Raw genomic sequence first — 21,778 nt, 5'->3', positions numbered from 1 at the left:
GGTTAGGAAGACCAAATGAGATCATGTATGTATGTTAGGCTATTGATTCAGCTGCAAGTGAATTTGAATTCTCTCCCCTAGAATAAAGACTACATTTCTTAGCTTCTCTTGCAGCTGGGTGTGGACCTAGAACTAATTTCTGGCCATTGGGATGTGAGGTGAAGTCATATGTGTGTCCTCCAGGACATGCCCTCCCTTTGCCTTTCCCATTGTGGAGGTAAGAATGCAGGTGTGGTGGGGAGCCATCCTGGGCCAGGAGGATGATGGCAACAAGACCGAAGATGCTTAGATTCCCGGGACTGCTTCAGCAGAACAAATATGCTCAGCTCAGACTTCTATGTGAAATAAATTTCTGTTTTGTTTCAGCCCCTTCAATTCAGCTGCATGCAGTGTGTTTCTATCACAAATTCAGAATGACAAATGCCATGAAAATTCTGAATAGGATTTGTTATGAGATGTTTGAAAAATGAGAAAAATATTGCTGATTCTTAAGCTTAAGAATTATATCCTTAGCTCTTCACACAGAAGAATTCTCATGTGATGGTTTGTATTTTTCTTCAGCGGCTGTAGTAGGAAACAAGATTTTAGAACCCTTGGGCTGAGTACCCAGTTCTCGAGGTTCTCCCAGGGCAGGTCAGAATATATTTATAAAGGCAGAGCTGATAAAATGGAGGCTTAGTCAGCCAGGCCTAGGACCAACGCAATATCAGCAATCCTCCTCCCCCGCAATCCCCCCCTCCTTGCCTCCTGCCCCAACCCTCCTCATAATAGTTCTTGGGAAATCAACTCTTTTCTCAGAAAATCACAGAGCAGAGGAAGGGCAGAGATTTTTCATTTCCACTAAACACCACTTCCACAACTTTGCCTCAGGTTACCATGGTTACCACAAGACTTATAAATTAATTTCTGCAGAAACAGCAATCTTGGAAGCCGAGCATAGCATTCAACCAGGTGACTTCAGTAATAATAGGAAATCCTACATGTAATCTACTAAAAATACAATGATGGGTAATCTTTTCTTTCAACATTTACTTTTAATTGTTCATCAATATTCAAATTGGAGGAACAGAATTGGGGGCATAATGAAGAGAATAGGAAAAAAAATACAGCCCTACTAGATAATTTAATATTCCTCTACTATGGCTTTGGACATCTAGCTATCAGTGTAGCTTCTTTAGAATATCAGTTCCTGCTATATTGACTGCTTCTGGCCTTGACCATGGGTCATATTTTCTGGACTCTTCATATGTTTCACAATTTTTGATTTTATGTCAGATATCACATTGAAAAGGATAATTAAAGTGCCAGTTTTGCTAATGGTGGAGTAGATTTTATTGAAATAACCCTCATACTAGTATCAATTAGAATCCTTGGGCAAAATATATATTTAATAAGTAAAGGCATTAAGGAACAAAAAAGGAGACATAAACTGGAAGGGATTACATGTAGACCTGTGTTATAGGGATTTTTCTTTGGGGCAAGGGCAACTAGAATAAGCTGAAGTCCTACTGGCCTGTGGTTAGGGAAGACAGAGTTCATCTGTGACAGAGTGGCTGGAAATTGAAAGGGTGATATTATAAAGAAGAGTGCTACCGATAGCAGATCCCTAAAATCTGCATTCAAATCCCCCGTACCCCCAAAATGCTTGGCTAATTGTAGATATACGGGAGAAACTCTGCGGAGTCTAGGGAAACCTAGCAACGGCTATAAGAGTGAAATAAAGGAGCAGAGATATTTGAGTAATGAAGGGGATCTAAGAGGAATCTGTCTGAGTCCTGTACTGTGGAGTAGTTGGTAAACACATTAAGCTCCTACAAGTTCAGAGTGATCACCCAGTAATTTATATGTGTGCCAGGAAAAACACTTGGTAGAGAAATAACAGAAAGCATAATTTAAAAAATATATTATGTACAATGTCCAGTACATAATAAAACATTATGAGACATGTGGAGAAATAAGAAATGAGATCCATTGTTGAAAACAAAAAAGGAATAAAAATCTGTCAGTAGAAACAAAACCTGAGATAATCCAGATGTTAGAATTAGCAGAGAAAGACTTAAAAAACAACTATTATAAATATGTTTGATGCCTCAAATGAAAATATAGTCATTATATAAAGAGGTGGCGAATCTAGACAAAGAAATGAAAGCTATAAAAAAAATGAACCAAATGGAGATACTAGAACGGAAAAGTACCATATCTATAATAAATATAATTTACCGGCTTAATATTATACTGAAGTATGCAGAATAACAGGTTCTGAAAAGAGATTAATAGCAATTATTCAATCTGAAGGAAAAAGAGAAAAAGATAATAAATAAATATTACCAGTATGAATAGCTTTACGACAATGAATTCATCATGCGTTAGATAAACTTCATTTAGGCATGAGTTAAAGTGCTGTTGGTGGTAAGTTTGATGATAATGAAATAACAACATATATAAAATAAGGTATCTATAAACAGAAACACACATAAAAAAAGGTTATATATTGATCAGTTGATAAAATGTTGTGACCAGAGGATTGCAGGAACCTAACTCTGTATTTCCCCTACGATCAATGGTTCAGTATTTGTTAATCCAGTGTTTGTAGTTTATAGAACATAACTACCTTGAATAATGAGAATCAGCTATATGCCTTTATCAAAACTGGACAAATCAAAGAAAGACCAAGGGTTGCATGTTATCTGAAAAATGGACAGTGTATTTCTGTCTAAAGGTGAAAACTATTGCTATTATTCCTATTCTACAGACTAAATATTAAATGTGCAAACCTTGCTACCTTGTTTGTATTATCTGGTCCCTGAAGGCATTTCTCGAACAATCCTATGTGTCTGGAGCTGGAAAGTAGCCAGAACCATGCTAGAAAACAATGAGTCAGAGATTCAGACAACAGGGACTGCCATAGAAGATAATGTTCCTAATCTTGGGGAAAGTAATACTTTACGCTTTGGGGCTAATGGGAAATATAGAATAAGAATCATATCACTTAAGAAAATGATGGCAAGTAAACACCATCTTAAATGCCAAATCTGAAGCTGGTATTGGTTTCTCAAGGTGACATGTTCAGAATTCTGAGCTGCATTTGGATTGCATCTGGGCTCACTGGGGAGAAAGTGCCATGACTGACGGTGATGGCTGCCATGCTGTCCATCTGCCAATCCCGGCCTCAGCAACGTGAGGGAGCACCATGAAGGGACAGCACAGAGACAAGGGAGCAGAGTGCACGGAGGGGGAACTTCCCCTTCTTCCCAGTTTTGCTCTGGGCTGCCCATGCTGTCGGCAGCGAAAAGGCACACACGGCAGGACAGGGCCAACCCGGGCTTTGGGGAAAACACAGGGCCTGGACCTTCAGGAGGTCCTGGGAATGCCCCGATTCTGTCTGGAATGTTTCAGGAAATTTCTTTCTTCTTGGGGAGACTTAACTCTTGCTCCTGAAATCGCAGTCTTCATACATTATCTTATTTTATTACATGAGAAAAAATACTGAAGAAGAGCAAAGCAATTAGGCATCTATGAAAGGCCTGTTTGGTATATTTGACCCCCCATTAACCTCTGAAATCATAAATCATTCTTTAAGTTACTGTTGTATTTTCTGGCCTTAGAATCAGTATGGATTAACAGGTTGCACTCCCATATCTAAATGAGGATTTTTAAAAATTAAACAGCTCGCACAATACATAGGAGGGATTCAATATTTAGTGAGCAAGGTTTAAATAAAAGACTGGCAGATAAGGAAGAAGGTCTTTCTACTGAAATAATGGGAAGGAAAAGAAGCCTCACCTCTGGAAACTTTTTGAAATTCATATTTCATGTGAAAGCAGAATTACCTTTTGAGGTTATTGAGGTTTCAAGTCATTTTTTTTCTTGCAGACTACTTTTTCTTACTTTCATTTAGAAAGAATTGAATAGCTCTTTCTTACTTTCATTTTAAGAAGAGTTGTTCTCTTTTGAAAATGTATTTGCCTTTGCACTATTTGCTCTTATAAAACCATTCTCTCTAAATTGCTTTATATTTCAAAGTGAAGCTATGAAATATCCACAAAATATGATCAACACTAATGGAGAGCAATGCATGACATAGCAGAAGAACTGCATTGAGAAAAAATAAAAGAGAAAGCTGGGGGGACAAGTCTGTTCTAATTCGTACCTCTGGCCCACAAGAAAAAAAGCAGCTTATTTCAGAATTTTGTTTGTTTGTTTTTAGTATTTGTGCATAAAAAATAAATTTAAAAGACAAGTGAGTAAGAAAAAATCAAAGAACTCAATGGAAAAGTGGGCAAATGACTTATCAGATGCCACACAAAATGACCAACTTATGAAAACACTAGAGGCCCAGTGCATGAAATGTGTGCACTTGGGGGGGGGGGTGGTCCCTCAGCCTGGATTGCAAGAGGGAGCAGGTCAGGCCGAGGGACCCCACTGGTGCACAGTCGGGGCCGGAGAGGGACATGGGAGGTTGGCTAGCCAGGGAGGGACTGCGGGAGGGCTCCAGGGCGTGTCTGGCCCATCTCGCTCAGTTCCAATCGGCCAGACACTCCTACTGGTTGGAGCATCTGCCCCTTGGTGGTCAGTGCACGTCATAGCGAGCGGTTGAGTAGCCTTAGCATATTGTGCTTTGATTGGTTGAATGGCCAACCGAACTACCGGATTCTTAGCATATTAGGCTTTTATTATATAGGATGCTTACTTAATACCATTGGTTATTACACCACTATGATACCACTAGAGTAGCTGGTATTCTACACACTAGAATAGCTAAAATGAAAACCGAAAACATATACTAGCAAGCATTGGTGAGAATGAGAAGTACTGCTGGTGGGAATGTACTGTGATACCATGACTCAGTGACACTGTTTGGCAGCATGTACTAATGCTGAGCTTATGCATATCTGGCCACCCGGGAATTCCCCTCCTTGGGGATACACCCAACAGAACTTGCTCCAAAGGACAAGTACTATGTTTATAGTTGCATTGCTCACAATAGCCAAAATCTGGAAACTGCCCAAATCCCTCCCATAGTAAAATGGATCAGTTGTGGAATGTTCCTAAAATGGAATACTATCAAATAATGAGAATGATTTAAACTACATGTAGTCACATGAATGAGTCCAACAAACATAAAATTGAGCAAAAGAAGCCATGCGTAAGAGTGCACACTGCATGACTGCATTCATGCGAAGTGCAAAACCAGGCAAGATTGACTTGCTGTTAGAAGGCAGGATGCTGCTGGGCACCCTTGGCTGGGGGTGGAGACTGTTGATGGGAAGGGAGCATGAGGAGGGCTTCCAGGGGCTGATAATATTCTGTTTCTTGATTTAGTGCTAATTACACAGGTGTAATCAGCTTGTGAAAATTCATTGCGCTGTACATTCATAATGTCTACACTAATAATTTCTGTAATGTCATTTTTTTGCAGCTGCAGCCTTAAATAATTTTAGAAATTATTTTAGAAAACTTAAAATCTGGCAGTTCCTCCTGTCTGACATAAAGCAACAGAGAGAAACAGCTGTGGGGTGCTGTAGGTGGCTTGTCTTCACTCTCTTCCCAACCCCAAGGCCAGTGCTCTCATGTCGGGTCGCCTGAAGTCAGCCATGGCAAATGCTAAAAATCAGAGCTTTCCATAGTTCCCAGCACACCACTGAATGACAGCAGTAACAACAAGACCCCCACACATCCATTTCTTCTGCATAAATGATAATCACTCAAAATGGAAGGAATTTGGCTTCAACATTAACAATACATTACTCCTCTTAGGTCAGCACCGAACGGGCTCTTGCCCTGAAATAAGGAACTCCAGGCCAGGTTCCCAGCTCAACTCCAGCTTCAGAATCCCCAGGATGAGGGAGTGAGGAGGCATGAGCATTCTTACCCTTAGTTTTCACCTTTTGTCTCTCTCAATCAAATGTCATTTTTCATTGTAGAAAGTAAATGTCAAAAACAGCTTTTTCATTCCTCTTGATCCCCCACTGCCCCACCCTTTTCTTTCTCTGCCAGTAAAAGACAAGGAGTGTCATCTATAGACAAGGTCATTACCGATCCACCAGTGGGTTGTTCCACTGGGGGTTTGGAAGCAGAGCTCAAAGCCGGGCAGCCTGTGCTCTTCTCTCCCCCCTTAGCTGCCTCCTGAGCTGTCAGCCTCCCTCCTACATGGCTCTGGAGCCCCTGGGGCACCTCCAAGATCGGGGTCAAATGAGGGGAATGAAAGATGCTGCAGCTACCTGGTCTACCTTCCTTTGATCACGAACTGTGGAAGCTCCAACTGAGAAACTGGAATCAGGAGGAAAATTAAAGTGTCTCTTACAAAGGCACAAGCAGCAGGTAGCAGACAGTTTTATCCAAGAAACTCTTGTCAGGAACTGGTCTAGAGAAACATCAATAAATCTAGGTCCCAATTAAACCTGCCACCGACAGGGACCTTAGTTCTCATCTAATTCTACGTCCTTATTCTACACACGAGAAGGTGGAGGTCCTGAGGAGTCAAGTAAGTTGTCCAAGAGGCAGACACCATCACAACAGGGGCCTCTAACTCTGCATCTCCTTCCTTTTCTATTATACTTGGCCACCAGTATTCTAAATTCCTTGATGGACGCCCCCCCACCCCACTCCATGTTAATGTTTCTGAAATTGGGAAGTATCTTACAATACTTTTTAAAAATTATTTTCCTTGTGTGTTTTTTCTAGGAAAAAAAAATTAGAAACATGTTATTAACTTGTTGGCATCCTGGAATCTGGGCAATGTGGATTTACAACAGATTTTTACATTTGGAAATGCCTACCAGTTTTTTTATATATTGAAAACGTCTCGAGTACATGTAAAATACAATTGGTTTATGCAAAGTTTTCAGGAACACATGCCCACGTGGGGCTGCATTTTGGAAACATTTCTTAGCAGCTTGTTGCCTGTCACTTTTTCCCCCCCATTTTTGCTGCCCTCCTTTAAGTCGTGGCCTGAATTCCTTGCAAAGACCCAGAGGCGAGTGAGAGTCAGAAAGCCTTGGATCAGGCTCTGGTGAGAAACAAATGGCACCACAGATGGCTGAGCTGTCCTAACGCTCAAGACTGTGGGGGAGGGGTCTGATCCAGCTGGGTTTCTCATTTCTCACTTCTAACTCGCCCAATGCGGAAGTTAATTTTATGTGTCAACCTGACTGAGTGCCCAGATATTTAACTAAATATTGCTCCTGGATGTGTCTGAGAGGGTGCTTCTAGATGAGATTGGTATTTGAATTGGTAGACTGAGTAAAGCAGATTGCCCTCCCTGGGGTGGGCAGGGGTCATCCTAAACAGAAGGCCTAAACAGAACACAAGGTGGAGGAAGATAGAATTTGTTCTCTATGCCTGCCTGCGTGAGCTGGGACATGGTCTCCTCCTGTCCTCAGACTTGGAATTACACCATTGGCTCTCCTGGTGCCTGCTTGGGTCTCCAGCTTGCAGATGGCAGATCATGGGACTTCTCAGACCCCAAGTGCATGAGCCAATTCCTTACAATAAACCATATATAATAAATCCAATCCTCATCACCACCCCAGGGCTAGGAAGAAATTACCAGTCCCATTTAACAGGTAACACTAGCACACATGAATCATGCACTTATTCTGGCCAGGCTCTGTTCCAAGGGCTTTGTGTCCATCATTCCTTTCATCCTCACAACAATCCTTGGAGGCTGGTCTGATTATTGTGTCCATTTTACAGATGAGAAAACCAAGACACAGAGAGGTCAAGGGATTCACCCAAGTTCACACAGCTAAGTGATGAGAATGTCAGGGATCAAACCCACGCATCTGCCTCAAGGCCCATGTCCTGAACCCTTCCACTGTGATGCCTGAATTATAGCAGACCCAGGAAGAGAACCCAGCTTTTCTGACCCTATACCAGTAAGCTGCACAAGACCATGCAGGCAATCCCCACCAATGCTTCATCAAGAAAAGGCCTCTTCCGCTGGGCTCTAGTCCTCTGGCCCTCACTCTCATTCCAGTGCTTGCTATAAAACGGCTTAACCAGAGACTAGTTTTTGCATTTCTGCCATGTTCATTCTATTTCCTGTTTCTCCTATTTTATTGTCTGTTCCCTGAATCCCTGCTATGCATCTCAGATTCCCCTAGCTTATATATGTGTCAAAACGCTGTCATCATTTGCTCTCAGCCAACCAAGCATTGATGTGGCAACTTCACATATATGATCAGCTGCTTTTAGGATCAGGGAGGAAGGAGTCTCATTTCCTATAGGTGTCATGGTTACCTTGTTGGGTATTTTAAAGTTTGAGGTAAGGTGATCATGAGCTATCAGACTTAAGTTCTGGCCCTCAGTCTCAGCTTTGACATGGACAATGTGCTCCTAACTCACTTCTAATGATCCCCACTGTTAAGTCAAAGAAAGAGTTCATGGTGGACAAGACACTGATATGAAGTCACATTTCATAGCACAGTTTACACAGCAAATCTTGTACCAGCAACAGGTGTTCCACGACCTTGGTTTTAATATGTTACAAGAACCAGTTCTTCTCAGAGGCACTTGGGAATTAAAGTAGTCACACACCATTATCCGTGTAACCGTTATTTAGTCCTCTTTTTGGTCATATAAAAGTGCGTTGTTTATGTGATCAAACTGGAAATCTCCCTTACTGTGTGGATTTCCCCAGTTGAGCAGCTGGATAAAACCAAAGCTTAGTGCCAGCTAAACAGCCAGTGGCCTCATGCTACACCATCCATATCCTGAGTCTGAATTAACAGTAAGGGCCTCACCCAGCCCACACTGGGCCTTGAGGTAGTTACAATGAGTTGGAGCTTTGAATACAGATCATATAAATGCCTGGGAAGATTAAAGAACACTATGACAGGAGGGAATGCAGTGGGTTTAATATACCAATGATAAATATGATTTAATCCTTAAAGAAAATTAGATGATGTAAACAAATACTAAATGAAATTAATTTTCAAGTCTAATATTTTTGCAAATTTTATACCAATCCCTTCAGACATACTAGTTTTAAAATGTCTCTAAAAACACTGGGTTATGTTTTATGGCTATATCTCACAATAATAACCTTTTGTACATAAAATTTTAGAAAACTTAATAATTAACCATAACCCAAAAGCTGTAACAACATGCAAATTGATAATATAAATGGTGAATTGATGATTTTGTCCTCATAAAAGTAAATAGAAGCTTGAGGGACTAAAACTATAATATAATTGAACTATTTGGCTCCACTCAGAAGAGAGTAATTGACCAGTCTTTGGCTAGCCTCCAAATTGGGTAATAATCTTCTGCCTATTAAATCATTCCTTCCCTGTTTTGTAGATTAAATTTATAAATTATTCTGTACTTCCTGCTCTCAACGTAAGCAGAGCTTCCAAGTTCTATTATATATCCATCACATTTAATTTCAGTGGTGGCTTTTTGTCAATGGATTCTGTGTTTGTATTTAGTTAAATCATTTTATGACATGTTTCAAAAGAAAAGAGTTACGTGAGTACCTTTTTATACAACCCAGATGTGTATGTTATCATCTTATTTTAATATTACAGGTGACCAGCCAAGTACATTACACTAATCTACTGTTGGGATCAGTGCCCACCCTGAAGTTGCTGCCCACAAGGTATGAGTGGAGGAGCTGTCAGCACTGGGACCTTCCCTGGGAGGGAAGTCAGGGCTGAGAAAGCCAGTGTTAGGCTGGAGGCAGAAGGTGCTCAAGCCAGGTGGACTGGGCAGTGACATTCCCCAGAAGTTGCAGGTCAAGGTTTTGGAGCTGGATGAGAAGACCAGACACACACTGGTTAGAACAAGGCATGGAGATGATCAGGAAAGAAGGCTCATGCATTGGAACCAAATCTGGGCTCATACACAGAAGATTCACAGGAGACCACAGGCCGGAAGGAAGAAGGGGGTACCAGTGGTCAGTAAGGAGCCAACAAAGCTGGCAAGTAGTGCCCCAGGAGGGGAGAGGAGTAGCGGGAGGCTCTCTTTTGCTTCATCCATAAACTTCCTTTGTGCTTTTGGCTTGAGCAGGAGCCAGTCAGTCAGCCAATGCAAGGGGATAGCTGTGCTGCATTGCAGTAGTTCCCCCGTGTAAGGGACAAAGCAAAACCTCATCTGTACAGATTTCTCCTTTTCCATCCTCGTGCTGAAACTCCTACCATTAGAGGGATCCTTTGAGCAAAGGCACTATCTATGAAAAGCCAATGTTAAAAAAGTAAGACCTTACTTATAACGAGGAAATTATTAACTCAATAGTATAGACATATATACTATGCCCTTAAAGATACAATAACAAGGGTAAGGTAAACTTTGACAGTTGTGGTAAGGACTATAGAAGAAAACCTGTGATTATCGTTGTCTGGGGGCATAGGAGAGCCTCCAAAAGAGAGAATTAGTGTTTCAATTGAGCTTCATTGAACACACACACACACACACACACACACCTGAAAATAGGTACTTGGATCTCCTTAATTCCTAATACAAGTTCTAAAACAATCAAAGTTTTTTTTTTGATAATATGTACTGTGTGTCTTTGGTGATGTACTGAAGTGTTCTGGGATTTATTGTTCTGACTTTGGAGCGGGTTGGGCAAATGATCTCAAAGATCCAATGTCCCTTCTATCCATTCATAACTCTTAAATGTAGCAGAGAAGCCACCATCTTGACACCCTACAGTGACTTTTTTGGATACCACATTGGTAGTAACAGAAATCATAGCCCCGCTGGGACTTGGTAATATTGTACTTCATTATCACAGTCAGGAGAAGTGGAACTAGAGGTAACGAGGAAGCTTCCCACCATATCCACGACCTGGATAACTAAATTATTTCCCCCTCCTGCTTTTGGACTTTTCCATGTTTTCTATCAGTCAGGAGCCAATCCTGGTAGGGCTTATGCAAGTTCTGCCCCAGAACTGGCTAATAAAGGTTTGTGGGCAAGGAATTAGCAGTCGGTGCTGGTGGGCCAGTCTTGACAAGTTTTCCCTCATGCTCAGCTCTATGTCTGTTTTTTATTTCCTGTAAGTATCTCTAAGGGATAAGAGGCTCACATCTCTGTTCCTTAAATTTTATAAATGAATAAGTTCCCAGAATATAAAAAGAACTCTTACAACTCAACAATAAAAGAGAAGTAACCCAATTTAAAATGGACAAAGGATTTGAACAGACATTTCTCTAAAAAATATGTAAAAAAGCCAACAAACACATGAAAAAGATGCTCCATATCACTAGTCACTGCAAATCAAAGCCACAATGAGACACCACCTCACAACCATTAGGGTGACTCTAGTCAAAAAGACAGACAATAACAAGTATTGGGGAGGATATGGAGAAACTAGAACCCTCATACATTGCTGGCACAAATGTAAGACTGTACAGCCTTTTGGAAAACAAGAATCAAGGACGTTCTCAATGTTAGAAGCATTAAAATTATCTTTGCTTTGTGGTTTTAAAGATTCATGTAAAATATTTATGTGCTGATCTGCCAATTAATACCGAAAGTTTAAGTAATATGTTTTCCCACAAAATTATGATATGCGGTGACCAGAGGAATCAGAAATCCATGTCCCAGTCCGGGAGTAAAGGTGCCACTTTTGAACTGTAAGGAAATGGTAGTTACATTCCATATCCTTATTGTGCTGGTTGAAGCCAGCTTGGAATTCAGTGCTTATATAAGTCTCTATATACTACATTTCTTGATCCTCAAAGGGGAAAGTAGGGAAAATTGTATTTAATCCTGAATAATGTTTTAAATTTTACCAATGTCAGATTCGCTTCCATAATGGGAGAAGATAGCCATAAAGCACAAGCTGAATGTAGACATCAAGCTTCCTCATACTGCACTGATTGTGTGCTGAAAGGTGTTTATCATATTTCTTTTCTAAGTCTTGGCCAGATGACTGATGGTCAATAAAATCAATATAACTGCTTGTTAAAAGCACCACAGATTTCTCTGTGTCATGTAAGATTTATTAGATTGGATGGAAGTCCAATTTTACACTTGATTTTGTTACTAATGCTCTTGGGATAACATTTGGGGGTGGGGTTGGCATAGGATACGCTACACCCTTTCATCAATTTCATAAATTGGTGTATCTGGGTGATGGCATGAATATCTCTATGCAAAAACTACTACGCAGTGGACTACACACGTCTACAGTAAAATCACTTGTTGGTTATTTGTACTGATGGAAAGAAACTGAAGTACTGATGATCAAAAATGATACATTATGTTATAGAGTCATTTGCCTTTGGCTTTTGATGACTTGTAATACAATTGAACCTGTGTATATTTAACTTGCCAAGCATTTGCTCCCTACAAAAAAAAAAGCCTTATTGGGTAGAAACTGTTTAACTTCTGATATTCACATTTGTTTCTCTCGGCAACCTGCCTTGTTCATAGACTAAGTAATGGTTTAGACCAGTGGTCGGCAAACTGCGGCTCATGAGCCACATGCGGCTCTTTGGCCCCTTAAGTGTGGCTCTTCCACAAAATACCGACTTCTGCACATGGGCCATGAAGTTTCAATCGCACTGTACGTGCGCGCCCGCACGTGGTTTTTTGTGGAAGAGCCACACTCAAGGGGCCAAAGAGCCGCATGTGGCTTGTGAGCCGCAGTTTGCCAACCATTGGTTTAGACTGATGACACCACAGGTCAGAGGAGTATGGCCCTCCCACAGGCTGGTACTGGAACACGGGAGAGAGTGGTAAGTATTTGGTGTCAAACAGTTGCTTCCAAAAATGCAAGCTGCAAGCTAAGTAAGGGTAAAAAGAGGGTAAACAAAAATCTAAAAAAAAAGCTGAGGTGATGCTCTCTGGCTGGAAAATCAGCTCACACGCATAAATCAGCAGCAGATGAGAATTAACTGGCTAATGACAGAGGTGGCCATTCCCACACCACACAACAGTGTTGAGCATTCTATTTCCCATGCTAGTTCTTTAAGAAACAGTTTCTTCTTTGATCAGAACGAATAGTACAAAACATGCAAGGCTTATGAGAAACGATGTTATCTGGCAGTGCTTAAGTTCATTCTTAAACAATAGGCTTTTCCAGTTCATAGATTGCTTTACATATTATGGTAAAAGCGGGTCCGGCATGTATTCTTGAACAGGAATACATGTATTTTCTTTCAACCACCTTTGCAAAAGGTACAAGAGAAAAACTGAAAGTGAGTATAAAGCAGGTACCTGCTTACAGGTTTAAACATCTTTTTATGTTTTCGCAGATAAACTTATAAATGTTTTAGGTCTGCAGAGATAAAGATACTTAAAATGCCAAAAAACAAAAAAAAACAAACAAAAAAAAACAAACAAAAAACACCAAAAAAATCCTCTACTTATTCTTTTGACATTTCTGTCTAAGAAAAAAAACCAAACCTCTAGTTTTGGGTGCCCTCTTAAGTCTTGTACCTGAGGTGAATGTCTCACTTGCCTCTCTCTATTCTTCTGCACCCACCTAACCAAAGGGGCGGAGCCAGGACCCAGACGGCATCAGTAAACATCTGACTCAAGTTGAGCCAATTGGATTCTTTCTCTAAACTTGAAAATGTCAACTAAGAGACACTAGTTAGTGCAGACTTAAACTGAAATGTCGAGCTGATTCTGGGCTAGAGGAGTCATGTAGGGCCTCATGCAGGCTAAGAAGGAGAGAGAGAGAGAGAGAGAGAGAGAGAGAGAGAGAGAGAGAGAGAGAGAGAGAGAGAGAGAATATTACTTGTTCAAAATATTCTCTGCCCACCTCTACAGAACTCTTCTCTTGTGCCTCTCCCTGTTAGAAGAGTGTATTTCCTGCGACACAAACATCAGGCTGGGCCACGTGACCTGTTTGAGCCGATGGACTGTAAGGGGAGTGACATGTCACATCTGAGTAGGATCTGTAAGGGCCATTGAGGGGTTCTGCTTTGCTCTCTTTCCTCTGCCATAAGTTTGGCATATCTCAAATAGGCTCTTTCAGCCTAAGTCCAAGAATAAGGAGGATGAGGAGGAGGGCCACAGCTGAGTCTCAGTGGGCATTGACATGAGTAAGAAATTACACGCTGCTGTTGTAATTCACTGAGACTTGGAAATTGTGACTGCAGCATAACTTAGTCCAAACTGATGAGTATGGAGAGTGAACTTAGTTTCCAGCTTCCTAGTTCCTTTCTCTCTGTGAGTTGATTTTGTTTCATTTCCCATGAATTCCTCTGAGATCACCTAAGTGGGGTTATAACCAACAATCCCTCATAAAACTGACAAAAATGATATTATGTAGAACTATTTCATTCTTAAACATTTATCTTGTAATGAATCTTATCCTCTGTGCCAAGGTTCAGTTATATGCATACACACACTCTGCAAGTGTTTAGGTGAGAGAAGTGCAATTTATTGTATTCATGGTAAAGGTAAATTTTGTCTGTGCATTATCTTATTACTTAATAACAGATGGCTGTGATCATTTTCTCTTACTTTTTGCAAACTGTGATTTGACCCTGAATTCCAATTAATAGCATCTTTTCGTGGCATATACAGGAAGAACAATTTATAATACCTCAACATAATAATAATATCTTCACTGGAGAATCTGAAAAAAACCTGAGTCATATCAGTTATCATTTTTAGCTTCGTTATTGAAAAACAAGATACCTTTATTTAATATACAAATAAACCTTTGGGTAGCATTCTTATTCCCTGAGCTTCTCTATGGACCTGTAATGATGTAGTTCCCTCTTTTAGGCCACCATCCAGAGTAGCCTTTGTACTACACTCTGTGTTCTGGAAGGAGCAAGCAAAGTACTCCAAGCTGGGCGGTGAGATTTTTATGTAGTAGTTGTTGACTAGTGAGACAATAACTTCTGTTTTATTAAAAAACCTTCTCCTGGGTCAAACCGAAGTTAGTAAGTTGTAAACATTTACTTTTTTTTTTCAAAATACCTCCACAGTATAGTTTTAGCTCCTTTGCATCCTTGTGGGTAGGAAGCACAGAGAGGTTATGAGACTTGCTTTACGTTACCAGCAAGTAAGTGGTAACATCAGATCTGGAACCCAGATCTCCTGTCATCTAGTTCTTTCCATTATGTCTCAGTACAAAGAGGAAAATTTTGTTTATCTGTAACATTCTCCTTAATGCCTCTAAGAATGTTTACATTACACACAGAATGTTCTGATTGGACTAGAAGTAAACTTTTTAAAAATTAAAAAACATGAACATATGCTACCTGTTACATTTACCACGGTAATGTCTTAGATTATATTGTGTTTACTGTTGATATATAGTTAACTGAATATCACTTTAGTTACATTAAATAACACATTTTCCTACAGAAATGTTTGACGAGATGTCACCATACTGCAAAGCAGATATTTTCCCCCCAGAATACTTTGAAAAACAAAGCATAACAACTGACAGTTTATTTTAAAATGTTGTAAATTGCAAATCATCATCAACAACAACAAAAAAGAAGATAGAAATAACATTTGAGAATGAATGAATAGTTAGTGTTTAGGATGCAAAGAAAAAGTAAATCCTTGCTCAACAGCATAAACACAAAGCTGGCCACAAATATATCACTGATTCAATAATTGATAAAAAACATCAGGAATCAAGAATAATGTTAGATTTAGGAATGTGAATTGCTAAAAATTACAAAGTAATAATAATGATTACAATGATATATTTGAAAGTATCTACAAAATGATTTGTTTTGCGTGTGTACAATTCTTTATACCAACCTAAATTGGATAAAGGAACATAGCAAGTGCTGATACTAAATAAAACTAATAGCAGATATTTATCTTTTAATGCCTCTTCTTGCATTGCAATTTTTCATGGATTTTGAAGGTCATATATGCCTGAAAAGTATTTTAATTTGGTCAATTGACAGATATATTTTAACTAGTTTTAAAAATTATTTAAAAATAACTTCAGTCATTTTTTCTTGAGTAAGGTAATGACTTAGTGCCCAAGGAAAATGTTTATTCACTAGAGGCCCGATGCACAAAATTCGTGAAAGGGGCTTGGCCCTCGCAGCCCTGGCTTCATCCGGAAGGTCATTCAGCTGTTCAGTCTAATTAGCATATTACGCTTTTATTATTATAGATAAGATTTTCTTTATCATTAGAAATGGCTAATTAACATGGTAGACTGTTAATGAAAACTTTCGGGTCTAGTAATCACCTGTGTAGAGAACTAATTGTCCAACTTTGGGAGAATTAATTAGTGTAAATCTTTGTTCTTTTATGTCTTAAAGAGCATAAAACTTCCAGCCCATGAGCTTTTTCTGAGGATAGAAGTATCATTAACAATATGAGAAAGATCAAGCGTTAACACATTAACTACCCTATTAAACAGATAACATGGGGGAGTAATGTTTGTTGTTCATCAACAGATGGTAAGTGAATGTTTAAATCTGTCATCCTTCTTCCTTATTTTTTTCTTGGAAGTTTAATAATCCTGATATTGACTGACCAAATTTATACCTATTTACTATTTTGGAAAAAATCTGCATAAGATTAGAGAAGAAATTATCTTTAAAAAAAGCAAACCAACATTCCCTTCTTAGCCTATTTAAATCTCAAGGGCTTTAACATTATTCTTTTTTAGCAGGCATCTAAATTTCAACCCAGTCCATATCACCGAGTCTACTCACAGCTTCCCATTACTGATAAAACAAATGGTTTAACATTTCAAATCTGCATGGGGCTAGACAGGTTTAAAGGTGGTTTTTTTTTAGACTTAATGGATAAAGTACTTTAGGCTCTTGTTCACAGAAAAATAATGCTCTTGTTTGACCATCCTAATTAGTGTGTGGCTCAAAGTTCCTCTTTCCAGATAGGGTGATTAATTTCTTAGTTCCAAGGATAGAAAGGCACAACATAGCAGTTTAAGAGTGAATGCACACAATTAAATGAAAACTGACTGTGAACTAAATTTTGAAAACACTCAAATTGTCATTTAAAAATATTTAAATGGAAGCATTTTCAAAATAATGGCATGTGCCTAGTGGAGCTCAAATTTGTGCTGAATTAGATCTCCAGCAAGACTAATATGGTTTAATAGGTTATATGTGAGAACACAAATAACTGTAAGTGTGGATTGCGTGCAATTAATATTGAGTTGAGAAACCCTCCCTGACTGCTGAAAGTGGTGTGTGTGATTTTTTTATTCTGTAAATAAAATATCAATGGCCTCTCTCAAAGGCCAGGCCTAAGGAATGCTGGGAAATCCTGAGTGGGGGCATAGCTGAGGGGACTGAACACCATCTTTAGGCCCAGCCTTATCCCTGGGCTTGCAATGAAATGATGTGAAGAAACCCTCCCTACAACAATCTGGAACCCCTGCCCGACCCTTCACACCCCCACTGAATGGGTTACTTAAAAAGTAGAAGTCACATTTATGTACGTCTCAAGAATGGTTCCCTTCCTTCCAAGCCCTGTGGACATAACATTATAAAGATCTCTTTCCTCTTTTTTAAAAAATTATTTTTATTGATTTCAGAGAGGAAGGGAGAGGGAGAGAGAGATAGAAACATCAGTGAGAGAGGATCATTGATCGGCTGCCTCCTGTATCCCCCTCACTGGGGACTGAGTCCACAACCTGGGTATATGCCCTTGACCAGAAAGGAAACCGGGACCCTTCAGTCCGCAGGCCAACCCTCTATCCACTGAGCCAGACTGGCCAGGGCAGCTCTCTTTCCTCTTGGAGCTTATTCTCTAGGGTATGGGGATGGAGGGAGAGGAGGGAAGCAACAGACATACAAAAAAAAAACATAATTAAAACATATAGCATGCCAGATAGTGATAATTTCTACTGAGAAAAATAGAGTAGGAAGGAAACTAAAGGATGTCTGAGATGGGTGGCAGCAACTGTGGTCAGGACAAAGGTGACATCTGAGCAAAGATCTGAAGGAGGCAAGAGAGTGAGCCACTCAGATATGGGGATAGCACGTTGGGGAAGAGCACTTTAGGCTGAGGGAGCATCAGATGCAAAGGCTCTGGGGCCAGAAGGTGCCTGGTGCTGGTTGAGGGACAGCAAGAGGGACATTGTGGCTGGAGCAGAGGGAATGAGGAGGAAATGACATCGATGAGGCAGGTCAAAGGGGAACAAGTCATGTAGGTGTTGGTGGAAGCACCATCAAAAGAGACCAGAAAGATAAATCTGGTAACAGGTGTCTCAAAGTTTACACAGAGGAAAGGGATTGAATCTTGGACAAACGGGTGGGTGGGAGGTTGGCAGGACGGGGTGACCCAGGGAGAGACGCTTGCCCAGCCTTCAGGCCTTGACTGCACCTAACCTCAGGTCCGGCTACTCCAGCCACAGGTCCCTGGGGAGGGTCGGAATCTAAGCCTGCAGGCCCAGGTGCCAAGGCGACCATAGGATTTAGGATTTCCCCACCCCACTCCTCACTCCTCTGCCTCCCGAGCGCAAAGCACGGGCCCCCACGCAGCCCCTCCAGCAGGTTCGCGGCGTCTGGGCACGCGCGGACTCATCAGTATTCCGCCCGTGGCTTTCTCTCGCCCCCACGGAGACTGTGACGCCTGCCGATCTAACAGCTCCAGCCCACCGGGGTCCTCGCCACCCAACCGCCCCCACCTGCTCCCCAAGGACCATGGCCAGAGCCCAGCAGCCTGCTTTGCCCTGGAGCGGCCCTGGCGGCCCTGGGCACTGGTGCTGCTCTGCCCAGTCACGCAGTGCTTTCCCGCATGCTGGCCTCAACCGCAAGCGGCACGTCTGCTGCGGAGAGGGGGCGCCCTGCGCCTGGATCACCCGCAACGCCTCCGGGAGACTCGCTCTAAGGCATCCCCGCAACAACTCTCTGGGGATAGTCAACTCCAGTGTGCTCGGTTTAAGATCCGCCTGCGCTTCCTGCAATGCACCAGACGGGGGAAGCAAATGCTGTAGGCACCTGCATTGCGCCCCCGCTGGGATGCACTGTGCGCAAAAGAGGAGGACTGTCTGCGCAAAACCGAGGGATCGGAGGCGCGGGGAGATAGGGGTGGGTTTCTTAGGACTCACCTTGTGCAGTTTCCACATGGCCCCCAGAGCCTTGACTTCGTGGCTGGAGTGTTTGCCTTCCTCCAAGCACTGATAGCACACGGGCATCTTGCACTGCACGCAGTACATGCTGTGGTTCTCCAGCTCGTGGTCTGTGCAGGTGGAGACCTTGCGCGGGCTCAGCCGCCGGCTCACGCGGCCCTGGGCCGGAGGCACCAGGCGGTGCTTGGCTAGGGGGCCCCGGGGCGGATGGCAGCGAAGGCGGCACGGATCGCAGTAGAAGACATCGCACTGTTCGCACATGACGGTGGCCTCCTTGGGCGCCTTCTCGCAGAGCTGGCACTTGAGGGCCGCGGCTTTGCTCTGCTGGTAGCGGTCAATTACCCCTTCCAGGACGCGGTTCTTGGGGAAGCCACGGAGACCCCGGTCATCCAGGATGAGACTGCGGTGGCACTGGGGGCAGGTGATACAGGAGTTGCGGGGCACCGGGGCCAAGGCCGGTGACAGGTGGGTGGCCGGTGGCGGCATAGCCGGGGGGAACACGCGGACTCCGTTGGGGGACTTCTGGCACGGAGTAGTGGGGGCGCTGGCAAAACCCCCATAAGAGCCATAGCCGCTGTCCGCTTCGCTGTACAGGCTCATCTTGTCCAGATCCAGGTAGTCATAGTCGGAGACCCCGGAGCCCGAGGCCCGACGGCTCTGGGGGGACTCGGACTCCGGGGTTTGCACCAGGATGTTGCGAGCGCACGCCTGACATAAATTGTGGGAGCAGGGCAGGATGATGGGCTCCCGATAGAAGGACCCGCACACGGGGCATTTTAACTCTTCTTCCATCTCTTCCATGGGGACCCGGGTGGGAGCGAGGCAGCCGCGGCTGCAACGGGCAACTGAGCTGGCGAGGTGGCCGACAGGTCGGTAGTGTCCAGCACCTTGGCCAGCGGCGGCAGCGCGTCCCGAGTCGCCGAGGCGCGGACTACCTGTGAGACGCGCTCCCTGTGAGCTGCTGCACCGCGGCGCCCGGCCAGCCCGGGACCGCCCACTTCTGCCCTCCTAGTCCCGCCCCTGCCTGTAAACAGCAGTCTATTGGGCGGCAGGCAAGAAAGCGAAGCTGTTATTGGCCAAACGCCCCGTCCCTCCCCCTCCTCCGCAGGCCAGAGTGGATTTGGCGGAGGATCTGAGGACGGGGGAAGTCTGCGCTCCCCGCTGCATGATCCCGGGAGGGGGCCGGCGTGGGCTGGCGAGGGGACTCGGAAGGAGGAATTAGGCGCTATGACTCATCCCTCGCCCGCTTTCTTCCGACTCCGGTGCAGTCACCCAGGAGCGGGGGGCGTGAGAAACCCCTCCCCGCAGCGAGGAGGCTGGCGGAGGGGGCTGGTGCTTCTCGCCAACAGTCTGTGTTTGGCTTTGAGCAGACGCCCCCTTCTTCTTCCGCTGCTGGCAGCCTCGGCAGGCCCTCGCTGAGGCCCGGGTTTCTGTATGGCAGCCGGGCTTTTGTCCCCCTCGTGAACCCGCCGAAGCCTGCCCCCCGGCGCTCCCGCATCCCGGGAGTCTGACGGCGCCTGGCGGGAGCCAGGGCAAGAGTCTCTTCCAGTCTCACCCTCGGTCCCTGGTGCCTAATAATACCGACTTCCTAGAGTTAAACTAGGTGACTGATGTAAAGGCTCCTTGTATTAATTCACATCTATGCCCCTTCATTTCCCGCTTTAAATTCGGGCTGGGCACAGAGGCTGCTTAAGGTGTGGTGTGAAACGAGCCTCTGTCGTCCCCTGTTCACGTTCCCTGCCTCCCAAAGCTGTGTTCTCGCCGTGCTCTCTGCACTGAGCCGGAAGGACCTTTGGTTCAGTCGAGGCAGGAATGGGTTGCCTGTTCTGCGCTCCCATAGTTCAGCAGCTCCGGATAAATCACTGTGTCGCTGTGGAGTCTCAATATTTGGCTCCAATCAACATTATTCAATGTCACGTGGCCTTACCACAGCTTCAGAACGGTGAGTTCTTTCTGTTTCCTTAAGTGATGGTGATGCGGGGAAAGAAGATGAAGAGGGTTCTAGTATTAGTCCTCATATATTAAGCACCCTTCTTCCTCTCCCCAAACATTGCTGGAGATATCTGGTCCTGCGCCTTGCCTGCAGAACTGGTGAGTTTATGATAGAGAACAAAGAAAAGAAAAAAAAAAAGCCCTGGCTGGTTTGCTCAGTGGATGGAGCTTCGGCCTGCAGCTGAAGCATCCAGGGTTCAATTCCGGTCAAGGGCACATGCCCAGGTTGCAGGCTCGATCCCCAGTAGGGGGCATGCAGGAGGCAGCTGATCAGCGATTCTCATCATTGATGTTTCTATCTCTCCCTCTCCCTTCCTCTCTGAAATTAACAAAAATATATTTTTTAAGAAAAGAAAGAAAAATCTTTGAGTAAAATGACATAGTGACATGGCTGCCTTTTGTGAATGATTCATGAAATAACAAAAACTCTTCCTAAGTTCTAAGAAATGTTCCAATTTTCTATCTTCCAAAAATGAGATAATTTGATTATATGCAGTTACATTTAAAGCCACTTTACTGCCCAGAAAAAAAAAATAACTTTTTATAACCCTGCCCTTGGAGAAATAGTCCAATAAACTAGGTTATCTTTCCACACTTTTATCAATGAAAACAGCACTTGATCACTGTTTGGGGAAAATGTTTTTATTGTTATTTAAAGTTACACTGCCCTGGCTATTGCATTCAGTGGTTAAAACCTCCGTCTGCACACCAAAGGGTCGAGGGTTTGATTCCTGGTCAAAGGCACATACCTAGGTTGCTGTTCCCTCCTGACCCTGTGGGGGCACCTGTGGGAGG

General features: G+C 43.1%; 1 protein-coding gene across 1 annotated transcript in view; it reads right to left on the bottom strand.

Annotated features, from left to right (window-relative positions):
* TRIM9 (tripartite motif containing 9) overlaps nucleotides 1-19,792 on the bottom strand; it is an 89,660-nt gene extending 69,868 nt beyond the window's left edge. The window contains exon 1 of the mRNA XM_006100227.3: nucleotides 18,971-19,792. Within this exon, the coding sequence (XP_006100289.1) occupies nucleotides 18,971-19,792 (822 nt within the window). The remainder of the gene's footprint in view (nucleotides 1-18,970) is intronic.
* Between the last annotated feature and the right edge of the window lie 1,986 nt (nucleotides 19,793-21,778).

The sequence above is a fragment of the Myotis lucifugus genome, unplaced genomic scaffold (genome assembly GCF_000147115.1).
Source record: "Myotis lucifugus unplaced genomic scaffold, Myoluc2.0 scaffold_304, whole genome shotgun sequence".
NCBI lineage: Eukaryota > Metazoa > Chordata > Mammalia > Chiroptera > Vespertilionidae > Myotis > Myotis lucifugus.
This window is presented reverse-complemented; position numbering and strand designations above follow the sequence as displayed.